At 38.1% G+C, this 26676-nt stretch overlaps 1 protein-coding gene across 2 annotated transcripts in view; it reads right to left on the bottom strand.

Annotated features, from left to right (window-relative positions):
• CDK5RAP1 (CDK5RAP1 mitochondrial tRNA methylthiotransferase) overlaps positions 1-26676 on the bottom strand; it is a 51572-nt gene that overhangs the window by 6978 nt on the left and 17918 nt on the right. For both annotated transcript variants that reach the window (XM_017648828.3, XM_017648827.3), the window contains exons 6-12: positions 23533-23743; positions 21783-21903; positions 11671-11901; positions 10559-10656; positions 9810-9865; positions 8632-8762; positions 6310-6459 (exon numbers count right to left, since the gene is read on the bottom strand). In XM_017648828.3, the coding sequence (XP_017504317.3) occupies positions 6310-6459; positions 8632-8762; positions 9810-9865; positions 10559-10656; positions 11671-11901; positions 21783-21903; positions 23533-23743 (998 nt within the window). The remainder of the gene's footprint in view (positions 1-6309; positions 6460-8631; positions 8763-9809; positions 9866-10558; positions 10657-11670; positions 11902-21782; positions 21904-23532; positions 23744-26676) is intronic.

Genomic DNA, 26676 nt, shown 5'->3' with positions numbered 1-26676 from the left:
GAGCCACAGTTTAGTGATGAGGCTAAACTACCCTTAGAATAAAGAAAAGCTTTTCTAACAAAGCTTAAAAACAAGCCTTGAAAGAATCAAACTGATATTTAAGTAACATAATAACCTATCAGAACCAAGTCCAACACAAAATCCACTCAAAAATGAACATCACAATGTCAAATATCTAAGGAAAAAGCAGTAGATATGCCCAGAAGCAGAAAAATGTGACCCATAATCAGGAGAACAGTCACTCAATAGACACACACTGAGAAACAATAGCAGGGATGGAATTATCACAAAGATAATAAACCAGCTATCACAATTAAGGTTAAATATGAAATTAACTTTCAAAAGAAAACAAGAACACAGAAGAGAATATTTTTAAAAAAATAAATGTAACTTACAGAGATGAAAAACATATATCTAGAATTAAAAATTCAATAGGTAATAGCCAATTAGACAATACCAGAGAAAAGAATGGTGAACCTGAAGACAGCAATACAATCTATCCAATATGAAACACTGAGATAAAAAAGACAGAAAAAATAATGACCGGTCTCAGTGACCTATATATGGGACAATATCAAGTGGTTGGACATACAGGTAATTGGAGTTGCAGGAGAGGAGAAAAGGTGGAAGTAGGTGGCAAGAAGCAAGAGAAGTACAGAAAAAATATCTGAAAAATAGTAGATGAGAAATTTCCAAATTTGATGAAAATTATAAACCCACAAACTCAGCCGCAACAAGTCCCAAAGAAAACACAAAGGTATAAATACAAAGAAAGCCATGCCAAGACACATCAAATTTCTAAAAACAGTGATTAAAAAATCTTAAAAACAGTCACAGAAAAAAGGTATTTTATATATAGAGAAGATAAGAATGATGCAACTTCCCATCTGAACTATGCATGTCAATAGACAACAGAATATCTTTCAAATATCATGTTAAAATTTGATAAAAAATAAAAAAATATTTTTAAAAGGTAGACGAAAATTTTTTTCAGACAAACAAAAGCTGAGATGATGCATCATCAAAAAAAGAAATGTTAAGGAAAGTTTTTCAAGCACAAAGAATATGATACCAGATAGAAACCTGAATGTACACAAGGAACGAAGAATACCAGAAACAGTAAATAAGCAGATACATATATAAGACTTTTCTCTTATTTTTAAAGATTTCTTTAAAAAATAATTGATTTTTCAAAGCAAAAATATCAATGTACTTTGGGACACAGAAGCAAAAATCTATGACAACAACCATACAGAAGGTAAGGGGAAAGGATAAAAGTATATTAATGCAAGGGTCTTATACATTTTGAGTAATGCCCTCTCTGGGGTTAAAACAACTGTCCAAAGATAATCCAAAGGGTACATAATCCACCCTTAGAAAATCAAGCTCTGACTACATGCCTATTCTTCAGTGATCAAAGACACAGGAAGGAATTTAGTTCTTAAACTGCTTTAGGGGAAACATCAGTCAGGTATTACCTCCCTATAAAAACTCACTAGTTACAAAAAGAGTAACTTTACAACCAAAAAGCCTCTAAGATACCATCTTAATGATATTTTCAAAGTTATTATCACCAGTAAAGAGATAAATTAAAATGCCACCTCACAGGGTACAATTAGAACACATCATTTCTCTAATATTCTTGCCTAAAAATGCATACCCCTAATCCTATCATGAGGAAACTCATCAGACAAATTCAAATTGAGGCAGATTCACATGATAACTGGCCTATAATCATCAAGTGTCAAGATTATAAAAGCCAAAAAAGTAAAAAACTATTCTAGACTGAAGGAGACTACAGAGACATGACAACTAACACAACATGTAACAGTGAACTAAATCCTTTTCCTATAAAGGGCAGTTCTGAGACAAATGAATAGAATTAAACAGGGTGTAAGGATTGGATGGTAGTAATCTCACAAGGTAAATTTCCTGATTTTGATGATTGTATTATAGTTATGTAGGAGACTGTCCCTGTTTGTACAAGATACATATTACAGTATCAGGGCTTTGGGGGCATCAGGTCAGCACCTTACTTTCAAAGGATTCAGAGAAATAAAAGTTCTTTGTCTATAGCGTCTTACTATGCTGAGGGACAGTGACTGTAATGGGGTGGGTGGGGGAGACTTGATAATATGGGTGAGTGTTGTAACCACAATGGTACTCATGTGAAACCTTTATAAGATTTCTCAAGCAATCTTATTTAATAAAAATAAATAAAATTAAAAAGTTCTTTGTGCTTATAACTTTTCTGTAAGTTTGTGATTGTTTTACAATAAATTTTTTAAGAGAGTATTCAGGTTCCATGATTTGAACAAACCAACCATAAAAGAAATTCATGAGATAAAGAAATTGGAACACTAACTAGTTATTTTATAATATCAACCAACTGTTGTCAATTATTTCAGATATAACAGCACTGTTTTTTAAGTCTTTATCTTTCAAAGATATATACTGAAATAATTTCCTGATTAAATAGGATGTCTTGTACTCATTTGAAAACAACCCAGTGGGAGCAGTAGAGATGAAACAAGATTAGCCATGATTAACATTATATTGACAATTGCTGAGGCTGAAGAGCACATGGGCATTCATTACACTGTTCTCTCCAAATCTATTTCTTTAACTCTGTACTTAAAAACGGTGGCAGTTTTTTTTTTTTTATATAGGCTCTAGAATGAAACAGACCTGGGTCAAATTCTGGCTCTACCACACTAGCTGTGTGATCTTCAGGAATTTATTTTATTACCAAGTGTCCATTTCTCTACATAAAGGGGCTAATAACATCAGTACCTCAAAGGACTATGGTGGAATTCAATCTGCCAATGACCATAAAGTGCACAGTTCCTGGTGACAGTAAATGCTCAGTATGTGTCTCTTATCATCATCTTCTCTGTCACTCTAGATATAGCAACCTGGTATTTTAAACTGCCCATGACTGGCAGAAAGGAAGTCTCCTCTAAGAGAAAGTAAAGACTCCAACTGCTAGCCATGAAAAATCCATTATTCTCTAAATCCCAATTTATTAATGGTTTGTGTCAGATGCAATAGAAAGAACCTTACTTTGGTTCGTTTAATTACCAGATGCTCTGGGGCTGATGAAGTCATGGACACAGATTAGTAACTTCTGAGTACTTATTCATTCATTCAAAAGTCAAGCACACTGTTCTGTGCCATACCTTGTGTGAGGACAGCTAGAAATACAGTAAGACTTAATTTCTGCTGGATAAAATGTAGATTGCCAACAGACATGTACATGTACAGATCTCCAGAATCCCAGCTAATATCCTAAATTACAAAGCATTTAATGAGTTAAACACTGTTTGGGGTATTTCAGTAGCTCAGTATCACCATCCATCAGCCACTGCTGGCCCAGACCACAGGAAAATCCCTAACCCAGGCTGAGTTATCAGTAACCTCTCTCCCAGAAATGTGAGTTAGGGCTGAAAGACACTACTTTTGTCTGAGAATAGCTGGAACTATAATGTGTAAACGGAGGCACTACAGAGCTGTTGTACTCTACCACACAGATGAAAAAGTAGGAAAAGTTGGCCTGAGGAGGAGACAGGAAGTTCAAGACTCAAGGCCTTCCCAAGCTGGGTACAGTACTTCCCAGATACCAGGCAGTATTCCCGCGCTTGGGCTCCTCAAGATATCCCTGACATCTTATACAAAAGGCATTCTTTCTGACTTAGGCTGAATGGCTTGAACTAGTTCCTCACTGTCATGTCACTCACTACCAGAGTTCTACACAACAAACATAAACACCAAGCAACTGGTGGCTTTGATGCTACTACATCCTAAGGCATGGAGCAGGACTTTGCCACCTCAAACCAGGACTCGGGAGGGGTCACAGAAAGGGCCTTGGCTCACTCTTTTCCTTCCTCTCCTCTGGCTGCAGCATGCAGCTTCACTAAAGTCAGGTTCCCAAACTCACCCCTTATCCTACCTGTTCAGTACCCTAAATGACAGTAAAGTTCCCAGGATTGACCACAGAAGCTTACAGGAACCCCAAAATTCCTGAAATAGAGTATATTTCTAAGAAAGAAGAATTTTAAAAAGGACTAAAGAGAATAAAATTGACTCTGAAAACATGCATATGATATACTACTTCCAGAAAGATGAAGCTTTTCTCTAATCCCTCTACAAAATACAAATATATTCATCAGGAACAAAGGGGAAATGAAAATATTCTAAGATGAAGGAAAACAGAGAATCTGCTGCCAGAGTGTCTAAAGGTTCTCTAAACAGAAAGGAAATGATAAAAGAAGGAACTTTGGAACATCAGGAAGGAAGAATAAACACGATGACATGATTACCTACACAGACAATACCAAGGCAACTACCCAAAAAACTCCTAGAACTGCTGAGTTCAGCAAAGTCACAGGATACAGACAAACATACAAAACTCAATTATTTCTATACAGTAGCAATGAATACATGGCCACCCAAAATTAAAAATACAAGAGCAACACAACTAAAAAAAAAATGAACTACCTTAAGTGTAAATCTAACAAAATATGTATAGGATCTGTATGCTGAAAACTATAGAAATTGATTTTTTTTAAAAAGCTCTAAGGGCCATTCAACACACTCTGCCAGCATTGTGAGGATAGAAAACAAATTTATATTCAAAATCATTGAGGAAATGCTTCAACCTAAAATCTTTATCTTGGGGATACCGTTAATGAGAATGATCAGGAAGTGGCTCTAAGCACTCGAGAATCAAACCTGTGGACCTCAGTCTGCACTCAGTGTAGTAAAGGAAGAGATAATTGTAAAGAAGAGAGAAAATGCCAAGGTTAACTGTAGTCTGTGATAAGGAGACCATTCCTATTGCCAAATGCCTGGAGGCCATGCCAGTTCCCACTGACTGATATTCATCTTCAGAGCCTGCGTGAGAACATGGGGTGTGGGCTACATTTATCATCTCAGCTGAATACAAACTTTTGGATTAAGAAACACTTAAAGGTTTCTGTTTTTAAGAAGCTTTCTAGAGTGGAATGTATAACCCTCAAATAGCGCTTAACAGTGTACGCATCACTGCTGTGTACACAGTAATGCTGTACCTTCTTAGATTTTTCTAAGTGCATGAAGTAGACACTAGCATTATTTCCACTGTAAAGACAAGGAGAACCTTAGGTTCAGAGAGGTTGAGTGATCTGTCTCAATTCACATGCTGGTTTGGGGCCGAGCAGGAACTTGAACCTGGCTAGGCTACATGCAGAGAATGTGCTCTGACCACAGTGCCACACTACCAAACCACATCCACTGTGTTTTTAAATAATTAACCTCTATATGTAGTTTTGTTTTTAACACACCTTGCCATTTCATTTTACATCTTTGGTAGTTCATTTTATAATTTTGTTTGTGGCAAGTTTTCATTTCTATTTAGAGATTTATTGTATAGGTCAATATCAAATATGAATGAAATTTTAGAGATCTTAGTAAAATACAGATGCAGTGATTACAGTAAATTCCTAATGGAAACCGCCCCATGTTCAAATTAGATTTAATCAATGCAAGACTGGCTCATTATTACTTTGGTAACAGAAAGACTCATTTGCTGTCATGCTGGAGCAACACTACAGTGGGCATGGATCAAATAAATTATTGACTAATATTATTTTTTTCCTAAATTATGATACATGAAATACTAATATGTGATTAAAACATTGTAGGACAGAAACTAAATTATTAGTTTAATTTAGTTAATGAGGTTATATACTCAGCAATTTATCAATGCATGAGTTAAGTGTAACTACCAGCTGTGAAGCTACATTTGTGGGATATATTAAAATACAAGAGACATATATATAATGGAATCTGGAGAACATGAAATCTTACTCATCTTCTGAATTGAAATCAAAGTGAAATAAGCTGTGGATTTGGGATTGGTGTTAGAATATTATTAAAGCAAGAAAATAACAACAACAACAAAAAAAAAGCTCTAAGGGACGGATGAGTGGGAAGCATGAAGGGGAAAAGGGGGCACAAAAATTTCAACCATAATATACGTTGGTCACAGAGATGGAAGTGCAGCATGGAGAATATACTTAATGGTTCGGTAACATATTTATATGTTGACAGATAGTGTAACTGCACTAGTTAAGATGACGATCTAATAATGTGTATAACTGTTGAACCACTGTGTTGTATACTTGAAACCAGTATTATATATCAACCATACTTTAATAAAAAAATTAAAAAGAATTTTTAAAAAACTCTAAATAAAGGGGAGACTAACTGTGTTCTAAAAATCAAAACAAATATATATATATATATACACACATATATATATGGCCTCACCCCCTCCACCAGCACCAGCTGGGTACGACCCACAGAGGTCTTGTTGGCTTTTGTTGCTTCTTCTCGGAAGACAGTGATAAGTTCCTCCAAACGCCTTAATTTTACCTCTTCCTGGACATCATCTTTCAGCCTGTGATATGCTCGTGTCTTCTATAAAAAAAAAAAGATGGAGGTCACCAAGAACTTGGGTAATCCATTCCTGAGGCAGAGGGAGACCACGTTCATTCCTGCAAATTACGGACATATGTACAGGAACCCAAGCCACACCAGGAGGGTTCTCAAGCTCTGGGAGCCTTCTGAGAGAAAAAAGCAACTATGCAGTAGAGTCACATTTTTGCAAGGGTTAAATTTTAAACTTAGCACAGACTCACAGCTATTCTTAATATTTTCATAGGATACAACCTTCATCCTTAGGATGAAGGTTACATCTGTACATATACTAAATAACTCATGTACCACATTACTAGGCAGCACTACTTATATAAAGACACAAGATGCAAAGCAGCCTAAATGTTCACAAATAGGTAACTAGTAAAACAAATAATGGTTTGTCTACACAATGGACTAGTACACCACCATTAAAAACAATGAAAAAGCCTATATGTACTGATATGATTGTTCTCCAAAATACTCTTAACAGAAATAAGTACATCAACATGTATAAAACAGTGTAGCAAGAACACATATAAATGTGTTTACAAATATATGAAATATCTCTGGAAAGTTAGAGAAGAAATACCTAATAGTGGTTGCCTTCAGGGAAAGACTGAAAAACTAGGCAATTCAGGAAGAAGGAAGAACAACTACTTCCCACTGCATATTAGCACACTGCTTTGACCTTTTGGATTTTATACCATGAACATGTATTACCAGTCCAAAAAAAGGGGGCTAGGGAGACTTTTCCTTGAAAAGCCTTTGAAGCATCCAAAACCCCAGTGTATATAGCTGTTTATATATATATGTATACATAAAATAATATTTACCTTACTTTGTGCATATAGGTCATCATACAACTGGAGAATCACTAAGCTAGACAGAAGTATGGAATAAGAGGTAAGTCTGGACATTTGAACTAGTCTGCCTTTGAGAGAAGTACAAAATCCAGAGGAAAATCAAGAATACAGGATTCTAACACAGAATGCTATTTTAGAATTCTCTGCAGGGTCTATTCTATTCTCTTATTAACAACTTACCTCTATTGTGTACTTACTATTATAAAGCACTATTCTAAGTGCTTTACACATATTATTTAATCCTCAAAATAACCTGATGAGGTTGGTACTGCTATCCCCATTTCACAGATGAAGAAACCAAAGACCTTTCCTAAGGTCACACAGTTATTAAGTGAAAAATGCACAATTTAAGTGCTTGCTCTCATCCCCCAGGCTACTTGATTAAGCCTCTATAGTCTTAATCCTAACCTAGGAATTAGACCCCTAAGTGAACACTCATTTTTAATGCCCACAGGATATGCTTCCATCACACACTGAAAACCCACTTCCCAACTCTAGCATTATAAAGAATTTCTCTTGCGTATTTGTGACATCCATGGAAAAGAAGGAAAATGGTACCCAACAGCATCTCTGAAGCTACATCCCTGGAATAATTTAAGAGACATGAATACACACATTGCCCTTGTTACACTGCCTACAGAACCCTAGGCCCCTCTGTCTCAAACCCAAACAAGAGCTGCCCATGAGGTGACTGAGGGGATGAGAAGTGACCCATGCAAATTCATCACCACCACCAGGAAAATGGCAGCAGACCAGGACTATCCCCCATCTGCAGGAAACATGCATTGCTCCCCTTTTCCTCCACCTCCTTCTGCTTTGTCTTACTGGGAGTCTGTATTATAGGAGAAACACCAAAGTGGGTACTGGTGGGTTCATGTGGCCTAGAAAATTGGAAACTAAAAATACCAAGGATGGCTGGAAGGGCAACAAGGGGCTTCTGTAACACAAATCACATCTGCAGGCCAAAAAAGTTCTCATGTTGAGAAATCATCCCAGGTTTCTTGCAAAGAGAACAGTCCCTCCCACCAATTTCAAATTGTAAACAACCCAAACATAATTTTAAATATTCTGATGAAGACAAATATTGGCACAGTAAATCGTTTTTCATTTCAATGCCCAAATTCTGTAAAATAGTAGACAGGTTGATTAGAAAAAATAAAGAAGTGAATGGTAAGATCCTTGTGGTTTCCCAAGGACTGCCCTGCCGCCAGTTTCTTTTCCTCCCAGTTGTCTACAATCAATCAGAAACTGGTCAGGAATGATGTCAGCCTCAGCACAGAAGTAGCTCCTCCCCAGTCTCAGGGATCACCTGTCTCATGCTGTAGGCAAAGAGGAAGCCTGTGTTGTACTGAACTTCCCGAAGCAAAGACACCGTCTGGAGATGATCTTCTTCTGTTTCACCACAAAAGCCAGCAATGAAATCACTGCTGAGGCTCACACCTACAACACACAACAAAGGACAGCATGTTGCTGCTACTTACCTTCAGGAGAGGCCTCTGACATTTGTGAGTCACAGTGAGAAGGACAGCAAGCCTAAGACCTTCCCCAGAGTTATCCAGCCCATGTGCCAGTGAAACAGAAGAGTCATTATAGAGCAAGGGTGGACAGGCCTGCTTATCTACAAATGTTCCCATGCCAGAGTCTGACTTCCCAGTCTGCACTCCCTTTTCAGCACTACAAAAGGTACTTTCACTTCAAATGTTAGATTTAGGGACATGTTAGAAGTACACATTTTCGAATTGGTCCTGCTTTTACTGGTGAAAACCTCGCAGTCGCTCATATAAATATATACTTTTGAAGTTAAATACAGTGCTCATTTAAGATAGTAACGATAACTACTAGTTACTGAATAGTTATAAGTGCTACACTTTACTATCTACTTAATCTATTTAATTATCCCAACAATCCAATGAGGTACTATTAACTCCATTTTATAGATGAGGAAACTGCAACCCAGAGAACCTCCACACTATGCTGCCCATAAAAATGGAAGTATGTATGCATAATACAAGTTCACAGTAATTAGAAATTCAGAAACAAATACAGACATTGTCAACCAAAAGACTATGGAGTAATTTTATGAGGAGGAAGAGAAAAGGGAGTAAGGGTTAAGATAACAGGTGAGGAATTACCTGTTACATTTTTAAAGACACCAATTGTCCCCAAATCAGAACTAATTTAGACCATAACTTTGCCAGCTAATGAGAAGGAATAAGCTCTCTCCCATATGTTCACAAACAAAAGAAAAAAGGAATCTCTAGCATTGATGCCACAAGCTGATCCACACCTCTGAGTATTTTTAGCAAAACAAGACACTAAAAAAATCAGGAAAAAAGTAAAAAAAGAGAAGAGAGAAATGAAGAGTAAGTATAAAAGAAATGTGAAAGGTGTCACAAGATATTGCCACAGTGTTGCCTGTATCTGACCAATAAGACTGTGATCACTGGAAGAGTAATGTGCTCAGCAGAATGCACTTCCTAAATGTACCAGGAATAGACTCTCTGATATGATGAATTAATTCCACATAAGCTTCTCTTGAGTATCTGCAATAAAGAACAAAAACAAAAGGTTTAGATGAACCATTCTTCTTTAACTGAATGCTCTTAAAAGATAACACTGTGAATTGCCACATGTAATTGCTTCTCATCCACATAGGACAGTACAAGAGTAAGTTAAGTATCCAAAAGAGCCCTTTAATCCAAACCCTACACTATAATCTAATCTAGAGCCCATGAATTTTTAGTTCAAGAACATACATTTTCAATAGCCTTTTTTATTTAACTAATAAATGATGACGGATGAAACATTTTAGAGGATGTCTAAAACTCGGCCAATGTGGAAAACAAAGCAAAGCACTAATTTCATACCCTTGCCATTTATCACATTCTCCCTTCAGTCTTCTCTCTGCAGTACTTATTTATTCCCAAAGTAAGTGAACAATTAGAGATACATAAATTCCAAGACCTAAAAAACTTTGCCAAAAGCTAAAGGATTAAAATGCCACACAGCAGATGCTTAATAAAAAAACATGCTAAGCAAATGAAATGAGTGATCCAGCCCTTAGTCTATACTTAAGGAGTAAACACAGCAAGTTATACTGTCCACGGTTTATTCAAATAATCAGTATTTACTGAACAGCTGTTATGTGCCACACACTTTGCTAGGTTCTTAGACACTGTTTGGTCCTTATGGAAATACAGAAAGGGGAGGATACCCCATCCCCATGCAAGTCTGACCCCCTCCGCATAGCCTCCAGTACACGGCTGCTTCCACTCTGAGCTGGTAGATGTATCTGTTTACAGATGTTGTCTCTCTCATGAATCAGCTGCAGAACCTGATCAAACAGAACACATTAAATAAAGGTCACCAAAGAATCTTGCAGAAAGGAATATCACCCTCACTTTCTCTGCCAAGATTTTCAAGTAATTAAGAGGCTGATTAAATCAAACATGTGAATTACTCAGATCCTTTATTTTTGCTCAAGTCATGTTCTGTCTGTCCCAAACATTCCACCTGATGGCATCTCTGCTTTCAAAGAATGAAGAAAGCAAGCAGAGGTCAGATTCAAGCCATGATGTTATTTAGGGGTAGTGCTGACACAGACAAGAAAGGAAAATGGCATTTGTTTCATGGAGTTTACAGACAAATTAGCCACATTAAAAGATACCATCAAGAAACTGAAACCAGGAGAAATTATTTTTTTAAATATACTGACAAAGGATTTGTATCAAGAATAACTAAAGAGTTTTTACAACTCAGTAAGACAAATAACCCAGAGGGGAAACGGTAGGGGTGGGTCCAAAAGACAAACACTTCAGCAAAACAAAAGACCTTCAAAAAGATGTTCCATGTGGGCTCCATGCAGGCACTTTGCTAATACCTTCCACATGTTGTAACTATTCCCCAACCCAAACAGGAGGTGATTATTAATCCCATTTTACAGACAGAAGATGACAAGTTGAAAGGGCACACCTACTAGTAAAGCAGTGGAAGAGCTGGGACTGAACTCAAGTCTGTCTGAAGCCAAAGTATGGACTGTTTCCCACTGCATCACACTGCGTGCTTTCCTGGCATCCCCATCCCACCTTGTAAAAAAAGGTGTCTTTGCACAGCCCTCATGGCCCCCCAGGTGGCCTTAACCTCCCATTAATGTCAGTCCTGCATCTGCCCTCACCTTGGTGGACTTTAAATCTTTCCAAAGAGCTGGCAGATTCAGAAGGCAATACAGCACTATACCAGAGGCTCCCCTGAGCAGGACTCAGGGACTCTGCTGCATCCTACTGGGCTCAGCCGTTCACGTGCTTGGGGATGCTGTTATCCATTTGGCACAATTACAGTCGATGCTCACCTCATCGGGAAAGTCCTTGGGGTGGGGAGAGGTAAAACGGATCCTCATTTCAGGATTGACTCTGGAGACCTCATCTAGAAGGTGAGCAAAACGAAGGCCCCCTTGCTTGGTTTTATAGTTGGTGGAGAAACCACGACTGAGGTGGGTAGACGTTATATTGCTGAACTGGATCTCCGAATTGTCCCGAAAACTATTAACATTCTGACCAAGGAGTGTCACTTCTTTCAGCCCCTGAAAATGGAAAAATATATTGGAAGCAATTTAAAACCTTGTTTGGTGGCTTCATGTCAAATCACTAATTATAATTAACTGAACCTACCAAGAGCCATCTATAAATGTGTTCTGTCTCTAATCCAGTAATTTCATGTTTGGGCATCTCGTCTAAAGAACTGAACTTCAGAATATCTTACATAAAAGTTAATCTTCAAAGCACTTTTTAGAATAGCAAAAAACTGGATGCAAAGTCAATATTCACTAGTAATGGTTAATTTATACACCATCAATCAAATCATGATCCCATTCTGTCATTTGAATGTTCTATAATCATTGTCTATGAAGTATTCTTACTAAAAACATTTAGCCTAAATCAAATCAAGCTTTTATTCCTAACTTCCAGTATATGAGAAATCAGGGGAATATTTTAAATGACAACATGAAGAAGCAATCAGACAAATCCAAATGTGTCTAATCTCTTCAAAGAAATTAATGCATCATTTAAAGCAAACAATAACAAAAAAAATGACAGGGCTGTTTCAGATTAAGAGAGACTGAAGAAATGTAACAACCAAATGAAACTGGATCTTGATTTGAAAATAAAATAACAAGATATTTTTGCACAACTAAGAAAATTTTTATATGGAGTGCATTATTAAATACTAGTTGTTAAATTTCCTACATGTGATGGTATTATGGTTATGAAGGAAAAAAATTCTTATTTTGAGATGATGAAATATCCAGAGTTAAGTGGCCTGCTATGTACAACTTAATTTTTTTTTTTTTAATTTGCTACGAGTTTTAATATTCTTCACCAATATTAGCTCAGGCTTAATATTTAAAGGCATTGGGGTTTAATCATTATCATCTTCCCCTTATTGCTGTAGGTTGTGGAATTTGATATGCTGAGGTCTGCATGCAAGAGGATTGTGAGGAGTGTTCTACCATTGGTCATCACTTTTAGTGTTCTTCATTACTCTGTAGATTCATATTTCTATCTGGCTTAATTACCTTTACGACTAAAGAATTTCCTTGAATATTTCCTGTAGTGCAGGTCTTCTTGAAATGAACTCATTCAGCTTTGTAAAAAAATGTTATTTCATTTCATATACGAAATATATTTTTTTGGATACAAATTCTTGTGTAATAGCTTTTGTCCCTCAATGCCTTAAAAACATTACTCCACTGTACTTCTTTTTTTTTTTTTTTTTTGGTATCATTAATCTACAATTACCTGAAGGACATTATGTTTACTAGGCACCCCCCTTCACCAAGTCCCCGCCACATCCCCGTTCACAGTCACTGTCCATCAACACAGTAAGATGCTGTAAAATCACTACATGTCACCAAGTTCACAGTCACTGTTCTTCAACATAGTAAGATGCTGTAAAATCACTACTTGTCTTCTCTGTGTTGCACAGCCCTCCCCGTGCCCCCACCAACGCTATACATGCTAATCATAATGCCCCCTTTCTTCTCTTCCCGCCCTTATCCCTCCTTTTCCACCTGTCCTCCCCAGTCCCTTTCCCTTTGGTAACTATTAGTCCATTCTTGGGTTCGGTGCTTCTGCTGTTGTTTTGTTCCTTCAGTTTTCTTTTGTTCTTATACTCCCCATATGAGTGAAATCATTTGGTACTTGTCTTTCTCCGCCTGGCTTATTTCACTGAGCATAATACCCTCTAGCTCCATCCATGTTGTTGCGAATGGTAGGATTTGTTTTTCTTATGGCTGCATAATATTCCATTGTGTATATGTACCACATCTTCTTTATCCATTCATCTACTGATGGACATTTAGGTTGCTTCCATATTGTGGCTATTGTAAATAGAGCAGCAATAAACATAGGGGTGCATCTGTCTTTTTCAAACTGGAGTGCTGCATTCTTAGGGTAAATTCCTAGAAGTGGAATTCCTGGGTCAAATGGTATTTCTATTTTGAGCATTTTGAGGAACCTCCATACTGCTTTCCATAATGGTTGAACTAATTTAAATTCCCACCAGCAGTGTAGGAGGGTTCCCCTTTCTCCACAACCTTGCCAACATTTGTTGTTGTTTGTCTTTTGGATGGAAGCCATCCTTACTGGTGTGAGATGATATCTCATTGTGGTTTTAATTTGCATTTCTCTGATGACAAGCGATGTGGAGCATCTTTTCATGTGTCTGTTGGCCATCTGAATTTCTTCATTAGAGAACTGTCTATTCGGCTCCTCTGCCCATTTTTTAATTGGATTATTTGCTTTTTGTTTGTTGAGGTGTGTGAGCTCTTTATATATTTTGGATGTCAACCCTTTATTGGATCTGTCATTTTCGAATATATTCTGCCATACTGTAGGATACCTTTTTGTTCTACTGATGGTGTCCTTTGCTGTACAGAATCTTTTCAGCTTGAAATAATCCCATTTGTTCATTTTTGCGTTTGTTTCCCTTGCCAGGGGAGATATGTTCAAGAAGAGGTCACTCATGTTTATGTCTAAGAGATTTTTGCCTGTTTTTTTCTAAGAGTTTTATGGTTTCATGACTTACATTCAAGTCTTTGATCCATTTCGAATTTACTTTTGTGTATGGGGTTAGACAGTAATCCAGTTTCATTCTCTTACATGTAGCTGTCCAGTTTTGCCAGCACCATCTGTTGAAGAGACTGTCATTTCCCCATTGTGTGTCCATGGCCCCTTTATCAAATATGAGTTGACCATATATGTTTGGGTTAATGTTTGGAGTCTCTATTCTGTTCCATTGGTCTGTGGCTCTGTTCTTGTGCCAGTACCAAATTGTCTTGATTACTGTGGCTTTGTAGTAGAGCTTGAAGTTGGGGAGTGAGATCCCCCCCACTTTATTCTTCCTTCTCAGGATTGCGTTGGCTATTCGGGGTCTTTGATGGTTCCATATGAATTTTTCAACTATTTGTTCCAGTTCATTGAAGAAAGCTGCTGGTAATTTGATAGGGATTGCATCAAATCTGTATATTGCTTTGGGCAGGATGGCCATTTTGACAATATTAATTCTTCCTAGCCAAGAGCATGGATGAGTTTCCATTTGTTAGTGATTTCTTTAATTTCTCTTAAGAGTGTCTTATAGTGTTCAGGGTATAGGTCTTTCACTTCCTTGGTTAGGTTTATTCCTAGGTATTTTATTCTTGTTGATGCTATTGTGAATGGAACTGTCCTCCTGATTTCTCTTTCTATTAGTTTATTGTTAGTGTATAGGAAAGCCACAGATTTGTGTATGTTAATTTTGTATCCTGCAACTTTGCTGTATTCCGATATCAGCTCTAGTAGTTTCGGAGTGGAGTCTTTAGGGTTTTTTATGTACAATAGCATGTCATCTGCAAATAGTGACAGTTTAACTTCTTCTTTACCAATCTGGATTCCTTGCATTTCTTTGTTTTGTCTAATTGCCGTGGCTATGACCTCCACTACTATGTTGAATAACAGTGGGAATAGTGGGCATCCCTGTCTTGTTCCCGATTACAGAGGAAAAGCTTTCAGCTTCTCGCTGTTCAGTATGATGTTGGCTGTGGGTTTATCACATATGGCCTTTATTATGTTGAGGTACTTGCCCTCTATACCCATTTTGTTGAGAGATTTTATCATGAATAGATGTTGAATTTTATCGAATGCTTTTTCAGCATCTATGGAGATGATCATGTGGTTTTTGTCTTTCTTTTTGTTGATGTGGTGGATGATGATGGATTTTCGAATGTTGTACCATCCTTGCATCCCTGGGATGAATCCCACTTGGTCATGGTGTACGATCCTTTTGATGTATTTTTGAATTCGGTTTGCTAATATTTTGTTGAGTATTTTTGCATCTACGTTCATCAGGGATATTGGTCTGTAGTTTTCTTTTTTGGTGGGTCTTTGCCTGGTTTTGGTATTAGGGTGATGTTGGCTTCATAGAATGAGTTTGGAAGTATTCCCTCTTCTTCTATTTTTTGGAACACTTTAAGGAGAATGGGTATTATGTCTTCTCTGTATGTCTGATAAAATTCCGAGGTAAATCCATCTGGCCTGGGGGTTTTGTTCTTTGGTAGTTTTTTGATTACTCATTCAATTTCGTTGCTGGTAATTGGTCTGTTTAGATTTTCTGTTTCTTTCTGTGTCAGTCTTGGAAGGTTGTATTTTTCTAGGAAGTTGTCCATTTCTTCTAGGTTTTCCAGCTTGTTGGCATATAGGTTTTCATAGTACTCTCTAATAATTCTTTGTATTTCTGTGGGATCCATCGTGATTTTTTCTTTCTCGTTTCTGATTCTGTTGATTTGTGTTGACTCTCTTTTCCTCTTAATAAGTCTGGCTAGAGGCTTATCTATTTTGTTTATTTTGTCGAAGAACCAGCTCTTGGTTTCATTGATTTTTGCTATTGTTTTATTCTTCTCAATTTTATTTCTTCCCTGATCTTTATTATGTCCCTCCTTCTGCTGACCTTAGGCCTCTTTTGTTCTTTTTCCAATTTCAATAATTGTGACATTAGACCATTCATTTGGGATTGTTCTTCCTTCTTTAAATATGCCTGGATTGCTATATACTTTCCTCTTAAGACTGCTTTTGCTGTATCCCACAGTAGTTGGGGCTTTGTGTTGTTGTTGTCGTTTGTTTCCATATATTGCTGGATCTCCATTTGATTTGGTCATTGATCCATTGATTATTTAGGAGCGTGTTGTTAAGCCTCCATGTGTTTGTGAGCCTTTTTGCTTTCTTTGTACAGCTTATTTCTAGTTTTATGCCTTTATGGTCTGAAAAGTTGGTTGGTAGGATTTCAATCTTTTGGAATTTACTGAGGCTCTTTTGGGGCCTAGAATGTGGTCTATTCTGGAGAATGTTCCATGTGCACTTGAGAAGAATGTGTATCCTGTTGCTTTTGGATGTAGAGTTCTGTAGATGTCTATTAGGTCCATCTGTTCTAGTGTGTTGTTCAGTGCCTCTGTGTCCTTACTTATTTTCTGTCTGGTGGATCTGTCCTTTGGAATGAGTGGTGTGTTGAAGTCTCCCAGAATGAATGCATTGCATTCTATTTCCTCCTTTAATTCTGTCAGTATTTGTTTCACATATGTTGGTGCTCCTGTATTGGGTGCATATACATTTATAATGGTTATATCCTCTTGTTGTACTGAGCCCTTTATCATTATGTAATGTCCTTCATTATCTCTTGTTACTTTCTTTATTTTGAAGTCTATTTTGTCTGATACTAGTATTGCAACACCTGCTTTTTTCTCTCTGTTGTTTGCATGAAATATCTTTTTCCATCCCTTGACTTTAAGTCTGTGCATGTCTTTGGGTTTGAGGTGAGTCTCTTGTAAGCAGCGTATGGATGGGTCTTGCTTTTTTATCCATTCTATTACTCTGTGTCTTTTGATTGGTGCATTCAGTCCATTTACATTCAGGGTGATTATTGAAAGGTATGTACTTGTTGCCATTGCAGGCTTTAAGTTTGTGGTTACCAAAGGTTCAAGGTTAGCTTCTTTACTATCTTACTGTCTAACTTAGCTCGCTTATTGAGCTATTATAAACACAGTCTGATGATTCTTTATTTCTCTCCCTTCTTAGTCCTCCTCCTCCCTTCTTCATATGTTGGCTGTTTTGTTCTGTGCTCTTTTTAGGAGTGCTCCCATCTAGAGCAGTCCCTGTAAGATGCCCTGTAGAGGTGGTTTGTAGGAGACAAATTCCCTCAACTTTTGCTTGTCTGGGAATTGTTTAATCCCTCCTTCATATTTAAATGATAATCGTGCTGCATACAGTAATCTTGGTTCGAGGCCCTTGTGTTTCATTGCATTAAGTATATCATGCCATTCTCTTCTGGCCTGTAGGGTTTCTGTTGAGAAGTCTGATGATAGCCTGATGGGTTTTCCTTTGTAGGTGACCTTTTTTTTCTCTCTGGCTGCCTTTAATACTTTGTCCTTGTCTTTGATCTTTGCCGTTTTAATTATTATGTGTCTTGGTGTTGCCCTCCTTGGATCCCTTGTCATGGGAGTTCTGTGTACCTCTGTGGTCTGAGAGGCCATTTCCTCCCCCAGTTTGGGGAAGTTTTCAGCAATTATTTCTTCAAAGACACTTTCTATCCCTTTTTCTCTCTCTTCTTCTTCTGGTACCCCTATAATGCGGATATTGTTCCATTTCGATTGGTCACTCAGTTCTCTTAAAATTCTTTCATTCCTGGAGATCCTTTTATCTCTCTCTGCATCAGCTTCTCTGTTCCTGTTCTTTGTTTTCTAGTCCATTAATGGTCTCTTGCATCTCGTCCATTCTGTTTTGAAGTCCTTCTGGAGCTTGTTTTATTTCTGTATTCTTCCTCCTTACTTCTTGCATATTTCTCTGCAAGTCCATCAGCATGGTTATGACTTTTGTTTTGAATTCTTTTTCAGGAAGACTGGTTAAGTCTATCTCCCCGGGTTCCTTTTCAGGGGAAGATGTAGCAGATGTCGAAGCTGTCTGGGTTAGCCTTGTCTGGATCAAATTTTTTTGCCTTTTCATGTTGATAGGTGCAGTGGTGAGCTATTGGCTTTCTGTCAGCTGGGAGAGCTAAGGCTTTCCACTTGCTCCTGGCCTCTTTACTGGGACAACTGCGACCCCTAGTGGCTTGTGTTCGGCAATTGCGTGTAGACTGGGTCTCTGTATCTTGCCCGGCCAGTATGGAGGAAGCAAGCTCCCTTGCTGTGGGAGTGCCCAGCCTCAGGCTCCTGCTCTGCTATGGCGGGGCCCCGGAGGGGTAATGGACGGGGGGCTGTTTGGCTGTTTACCTCCGTGAGGGGTCTCAGAGCTGTTGCCCAGGGGGTTAGTGCGCCCGGAGTTCCCTGGAATTTCCAGCTGCTGGACTGTGATCCAGAATGCTTCCGTCCAGATGTGGCATCCCTGTCCCTTTAAGACTTTCAAAAAGCACTCGCTTTTCTTTGTCACAGGGGCACCAGCTTCGGGACCCGCTCAAAGATCTTGCTGCCCTGTTTCCCTAGTTTCCAGCACCCCACACATGCACTGTGTCTGTGCTCTGGTGCAGATGGCTAGGGCTGGGTGATTAGCAGTCCTGGGCTCCCTCTCCCTCCCCGTACCGACTCCTCTCCTCCCGCCGGGAGCTGGGGTGAGGGGCCTTGGGTCCCGCCAGGCCAGGGCTTGTATCTTACCCCTTTCACCACACCTGGGTTCTCGCAGGTGTGGATGTAGTCTGGCTGTTGTCCTGTGTCTTCTGGTCTCTCTTTTAGGATTAGTTGTATTTGTTGTATTTTCAAAAATATATATGTTTTTGGGAGGAGATTCCCACTGTCCTACTCATGCCGCCATCTTGGCTCCCTCCCTGTACAACTTACTTTCAAATGTTTCAGAAAAAAATATATGTATACATTTATAGGGACAAGCAGATGAAGAGAGTATGACAAAATGTTAATAATCATGATTATACTAGTCTTTCAGCTTGTCCATGTTTGGAAATTTACATTATAAAATTTCAGAGAGAAAAAGAATGGTTGCTATAAAGACAATTTTAATTTTATTTTGAAATAATTTCAAACTTACAGAAAAATTGCAAAGAGAATACAAAGAATTCCCATATACTCTTTGCCCAGATTCACTGATTATTAACATTACACCCATTTATCATTCATATTCATCCACTCAAATACACAGGCTCTCTCTACACACCCATGCAAACAAACATTTTTCTGAGGCTTCTGAGAATATGCTACAGACATCAAACTTTTACACCTATTTCAGTATAGATTTCCTAAAAATAAGAATGTTCTCTGACAATCACAGTTATCAAAATCAGAAGTATTGATATATTATGTAATCCACATCCTATAAATCAGTTTTTTACCAATTAAACAAATAATCTCTTTTACAACTTTTTTATAAAATCTTTCTTCTAGGAATTTATCTGAAGGATATAACCATCAAGATGGACAAAGATAAATGTCTAGAGATGTACATAACAATGCTTTAACAGGGGAAGAACTGAAAGCAATTTGAAAGCTGATGTCCTACACAGGGCATAAATCACAGGGCATCCATACCAAGGAAGGCCACACTGCTACAAAATAAAGCTAACAGCTGTTTATGACACAGAAAAATGCTCACACTATTAAAGATGGGATACAAAAACTGCTTAGATCACAACTTCATAAAAACAATTTTTTTATAATTTTTCTATTCCCTGATCAGAGTCCCACTCCAGGACCATGCAATGCATTAAACTGTTATGACTCTAGTCTCTATAAAGACTGTTTTTATAAGTGTGACATAATATTAACTTAAAGAGCAGGATATTCTAAATGCAATGCAGATACTGGATTGGATCTTAAAAAAGAAAAAAGACATTACTGCAGAAACTGACAAAAATCAGAAAGTCTGAAGTTAGTTGACAGCAATGTACCAACATTAATCTTTTAGTTTTGACAAATGGACCAAAGTTACATAAGATTTTAACATTAGAAGCAGCCCTACCTTTCCAACTATTCCATAAATTTAGTTATTCCAAAAAAAAAAGGTTTATTAAAAATAAACCAAAAAAAACGTGCCAGATATAAAACTAAGGAAAATACACACACATATAAGAAGATATAACCACCAAATGCAAAATGAGTTATGGGACAATTTGGAAAATCTGAATATGGGTGGACTAGGATGAGATGAATGTTTAGTGATTTTTGTTAATCTTGTTAGAAGAATTAATGGTATTGAAAATACCCTTACTATTGAGATGTGTAATTACTTAAGGGTGAAATGTCATGCTATTTGAACACTTTTTAAACAAAAAAAATTTATCAACTAACATCATTTAAAACATAGTGAGAATCTTTGTTTTTCACAACTCAAGAGCTTTGAATTCACTTATGTAAATTACATTCACTAAAGTAAATTACATTTACTTTAACATTAAGTTCCTTATTTTATATGCAAAATCCCTAGATTAGGGAGCTTTTGTCACTACCTCAATCTATTCAGAGTATCTGTATCCCAAAGGGGTAAATTTTGGTACTGGGGAGAGTCAGAAGGGGAGAGGAAAGAGACAAGTTTAGACCAGAAACACTTGGAGAGGTAGGGTATGGAGAATATCTCTCAGTGCCTGTGAGCAGCTAGGGACCAAATCAGGGAACTGAAAATCTGGGGATGGGAGAAGAGAAGAAAGCACTGCCAGAGCACAAGAACAAAGGCAAACTGCTGACCTGGAACGGGAGCAGGGGCCAGCCTCCCACAGTTCCTGAGCCAAGCAAGTAAGGAACAAGGAGACTAGTGGAAGAAAAGTTTCACGTTCCCACCTACTGTCCTCTTCTGCAGGACTGGAAGATTCAGGCCCAGGGTTAGGGAGAGACTTTCTCAAGGGCTGAGGGACCAGCTCCCAGTAGGAGGAAGACAGCAGGTCTCTCCCCTCCGGCCTCTGATCTGAATCACTATCCTCATCTATTCTCTGACCCTCAACTAGTGAGATGGCTCAGTGATAAAATGAATAAGAGATTTGGGAAATTTCCCTAGGACAGACGAGTCATTCTCTGAAAACTTACTATGTGCTATGTAGCTTAAAAACATTTAAACTACCACATCCTTTCAGTAACAATCCTTCCAACAACCTGACAAGGAAGGTATTACTTTATCCTCTTTTCACAGGTGGGGAAACTGTGTTTTGAAGAAGATAGTTAAATGAGGTGTTCTAGGGCACCAAGCCAGAGAATGGTGGAGCCAGAATTTATACTCAGTCATCTGATTCTAAAGTCATGCCGTCCCCATTCTACTGTGCTGCCTCCTAAGCAAACTTCACAGTGCATCTACCTGCAGTTTGTGGGCAACAAACCTAACATGTACACCCAGGGGTTTCTCTCTGGCCAGGTATGGTTCTAAACTTACACAGCTTAGAGACAGCACAGGCTGCAAAACTAGAGAGATTATCCTCATCCTCCCAAAGACACACTAGAGAACTTTTCACCTGCTCAGAAAGCTTCCTCACTTCCTCTAGAATGGAGGCAACAGGCCGACTCCTCTCCCGGCCACGTGTGAAAGGAACTATGCAGTAGCTGCACATGTTGTCACAGCCTCGCATGATAGACCTGGGGAGAAGAGTGCCAAGACTTAGTAAGAACAGGATCCTTGTTCCAACCCAAGAAGCAAGTCACAGCTCCCTTGGCCTCACCCTTTGGCTCTGAATCTTCTTGGTACCATATTCCCACAGGACCAACCTGAGACATACCTTAGGTAGACATTTTTTATCTTTAAAAACTAGAACTTAATCATAAGATATAAATCAAATTGTAACTGGTGTATATTAGTGGCCCCCAAGGGAGCATAGTGAGAGACTGTTTAGTTACACTGTTTGAACTTTTTACATCTAAACCAGAAAAAAATAAATATTAAAGGTATATATAAAAAGTGGAGACCTCAGATTTAAAACACAGAGTTCTTCATTTCTCACTCACTCCTGATCCAATTATTAGGAATCTAAGTTAAATCACTCTCTTTCACTTATACCCTGTCTAGGAAAGCCTCAATTTATCTTAAGGAAATAATTATGAGTATGTATGAAAGATGTTCACTGAAGAATTATTAAATAAATGTTAGCTATTATTTTTATTAAGCACACCAGTAAATGTTTGGATAGCCATTAAAATGAGAGTTTTTCTGTAAAAAAACAAGATAGTAACTCTTTTAGGTCTTGCAGACTATCAGTCTCTGTCACTACTACTCAGTTCTGTTATTTTAGTGGCAAAGACGATCACAGAAAGTATGTAAGCAAGTGGGCATGACTGTATTTCAATACAACTTAATTTACAAAAATGGGCTGTAAGCCAATTTGCCAATCTGTTATGGAAAATTTGGTGACATAAGAGACACTCACCATTTTAAATAAGAAAAGGTTATTTTCTTAAGAAATAAGAGAAGGGGGAAAATTTAGTGAGAACGTTTGCTCTCTTGAACTGGGTAATGGTTACACGAGTGTATACACATGTCAAAATCCATCGAGTTGTACACTGAGATTTGTGCTTTTTATTGTATGTACCTCAATTTTTAAAAAGTAGAAAAAAAAAGCTAAATAAATGTTATCTTGGATATGAGCAAGAACAAAAATAATAAACTTGTTATAAAAAAAATTTTTTTAAAGAAAAGGTTATAAAATGAAGTACACCAGGAGCCACTTCTTACAAATAAACACAAACACAAAGCATACACAAATGGAAAGGACAGGAAAGATACACAACAAAACAGTAACAGGTGGTAAGCATATAGGTAGTTCTTTTTCTCGATGTTTGTCTATCTTTTCCAGATATTCTTCAACAAATACAACTATGTTATCAGATTTTACTTCCTTTTTTTAAATTTAAAAGATCAGAGGAGGAAAAAAAGGATCAGGAAAGCTCAAGACATTGTCTTCAATGAAAAAATAAGAGTGTGGATAAGAGTAGGAAAGACACCACATTACATATATGAATGCATATGCAGAGTATTTCTCAAAGGATTATACAAGAAACTACTACTATGGCTGTCTCTGAGAGGTAGACTAGAAGACTGGGGATGACAGGTGGGAGGGAATCTTACTTTATCATTCTTTGTGTTTATATTTTGTGCTTTGTGCTTACATTAATTTTTGATGTGATTTTTAAGTCCAATTTTTTAATAACAAAATTAACATGCTATTTTAAAAGAGGGGAGAAATTCACTCCCTGTCTCGAGCAGCGACTCACACGAAGGCACAGGTAGCACTGGGACTTGTCTGGATTGGCATGACATCTGCGTAGGTCTCATCCAGAGACAGCAGCACATTCACAGCTTGCTGGCCTGACTCAACAACAGCCAGCAGCCGTGGCAGGTCTCGATAGGCATCTGGACCAGCCAAAATATCCACCATTTTCTCCCTGTCGAGGATCTCCTCCTTCAATCTCTCAGCCATGCAGCCTGGGAGGGAAAAGAAATAAGCACTTGATTGATTTATCTGGTCTCATGTACACATTATCTTCATACTCTTCTCAGTACCCACTATCTCTAGCTAGGATCAGATGCCAGGGCACAGAAGTTTCTCTAAGAGTTTAGCATCAACCCCTGAATTTGCCCAAACTTCTATAGCACTGGAACCTGAACCACACAGGAAGAGGGCTTTAGAGTAATTCAATTAAATGACTAGAAAAAAATTAAATCACCATCTAAAAACCTTTCTAGACATGAATCACCTCTTTTTTCCATTGAAAATTGCCTGGTGTGACAAATGAAAAATATTTTATGACAGGAACTTATTTTTAAAAAGAAAACTTATTGACATACAACTGTCTTATGCCCTTTATCCCTCTTCTTGCCCCAAATACTTGCTAAAACCTGTAAGAAATGAGTTAACCATCTATACTGGTGTCTTCCATATCCTAAAAGCTTCCATATCCACTGTTGGCAAGGCTACAGAATTTAAAATGCCATTTTATTACAAACACCCTTTGAAAACATTTATTAAAGAACTATTCTTGGTTGTAAACCCATGTTCACAGCAGCATCATTCACAACAGATAATGGTAGAAGCAACCCAAGCGTCCATTAACAGACATGATATATACATAGGACAGAATATTATTCAGCCTAAAAAAGGAAAAAAATTCTGACACATGCTGCCATATGGAGGAACCTCAAAGATGCTACACTAAGTAAAATAAGCCAATCAGAAAAGGCCACATATTTTATGATTCCATTTACATGATGTACCTAGAATAGTTAAATTCTTAGAGGTAAAAAACAGAGTGGTGGTTGCCAGAGGCTGAGGTAAAGGGAGAATAGTGAGTTATTATTTAATGGGTATGGAGCTTCAGTTTGGGAAGATGAAAAAATTCAGGATCTGGACCCATCATAGTTGATTTAACTATCCCACAATGGACACACTCTCATTTTTTTTTTTTGAGAGGGCATCTCTCATATTTATTGATCAAATGATTATTAACAACAATAAAATTCTGTATAGGGGACACAATGCACAATCATTAATCAACCCCAAGCCTAATTCTCAACAGTCTCCAATCTTCTGAAGCATAACGAACAAATTCTTACATGGTGAACAAGTTCTTACATAGTGAATTAAGTTCTTACATGGTGAATAGTGCAAGGGCAGTCATATCACAGAAACTTTCGGTTTTGATCACGCATTGTGAACTATAAACAATCAAGTCAGATACGTTATTCGTTTGATTTTTATACTTGATTTATATGTGAATCACACATTTCTTCCTTATTACTATTATTTTTTTTAATAAAATGCTGAAGTGGACACACTCTATTTTAAGATTAAGTACAGTAACAAAATTCTAGGACTGCGAGAGTACAGAATGTTTATTTTTAAATATGCTTCCCAGATCTCTAGATCACAGTGGTCCAACACAACCATTTAAGATGCTGGAAATGCTCTTTATCTGTGCTATCTAATACGGTAGCCACTAGTTAAGTGTGGCTACTGGGCATTCAACAGGCTGGTGAAACTGAAGAAGTGCATTTTTAAAATTATTTAATTTTAGTTAAATTTAAATAACCACAGAGGCTTAAAGATGGCGGCATGAGAGGTGAGACAGAAATAACCTCCCAAAACCACAAATAATATGAAAATATAGCAAATATCTAATCCGGAAAGAGCAAGAGGAAAGAAGAAGACTGTGGCAGACAGGCTACAACTGGGGAAACCAGCAGACCTCAAGGAAATGGGTAAAGTATGAAAGTCGTGAATCGGAGGGACCCAACCCTTCCTCCACCCCAGCTCACGGGAGGGAGGAAGAGAAACAGAGAGGGAAGCTGGTGGAGGCCTAGGACTGCTGAGCACCCAGCCCTGGAGATCTGCTCTGGAAACATGAACCTACATTACATGGTGCTCTGGAGATTAGTGGGATTGGAAAGCTAAGACAGGCAGAATACTTGGAGACACTGAGATTACAGCAGCTTGTGGAAAACATATCCACAGCTGGCTGCTCTGTGACAAAAGAAGGGTGGGTGGTCTGAGAGGCTTCATCACAGCAAGATGGCTGCTAAAGGGGCAAGGGTTTCACAGAGCTTCCTGCTCAGGAAAAAGGACAGGTGGACAAAATTGTTGGGGGCACTCATCCCAGAAGGTTAGAAACTTTCAGGAGCTACAGCTGCTCCATACCCCCTGGCTGGCTACGCAGCTACGAGGCCCCCCACCATGATACGCAGCCTGCTGCACCATCTTCCCGGCCAGCACCAGTTCACAAACCTGCTGTCCCCACCAATGCGCCAGGCCAGCCAGGGGGCAGCCCAGCCTAAGGCAGCTACAAGCACAAAGCATAGAGGCTTCTCCTTGTGAGCTCAGCCCACTGGACCTAGCAGTACAGGCAGACACTACAGCTACAAAGTAAGAAAGAGCTCTTTCCTCCTGACAAGCATCAGGGCCCTCACCTGCCACCCCTGCGATCACTCCAGAGGCTGAGCAGCTACACAGAATATTCTGGACACTAGAGGGTGCCACCTACAAATATGAAACATCAAAGGAACCTGGTTGAAACCCAAATCCCACAAATACCAGAAAGAGGGAAAGTGAAACTGAACTCATCAATCTTCCTTTAAGAGATTTCAAAATAAAAATCATAAACATACTCACAGAGGTACAGAAAAATATTCAACAACTCAGGGAGGAATACAGGAATGAGATACAAATGTTCAAGAATACAGTATCTGAAATGAAACATACAATGGAGGGATTTAAAAGCAGATTAGATGAAGTAGAAGAGACAGTAAATGAAACAGAAATTAGAGAAGAGGAATACAAAGAAGCTGAGGCACAGACAGAAAAAAGGATCTCTAGGAATGAAAGGATATTGAGAGAATTGTGTGACCTATCCAAACAGAACAAT

Source organism: Manis javanica, chromosome 5 (assembly GCF_040802235.1).
Source record: "Manis javanica isolate MJ-LG chromosome 5, MJ_LKY, whole genome shotgun sequence".
Taxonomy (NCBI): Eukaryota; Metazoa; Chordata; class Mammalia; order Pholidota; family Manidae; genus Manis; species Manis javanica.
Note: the sequence above shows the minus strand (reverse complement) of the source record. Positions and strands in the feature narration are given on the sequence as shown.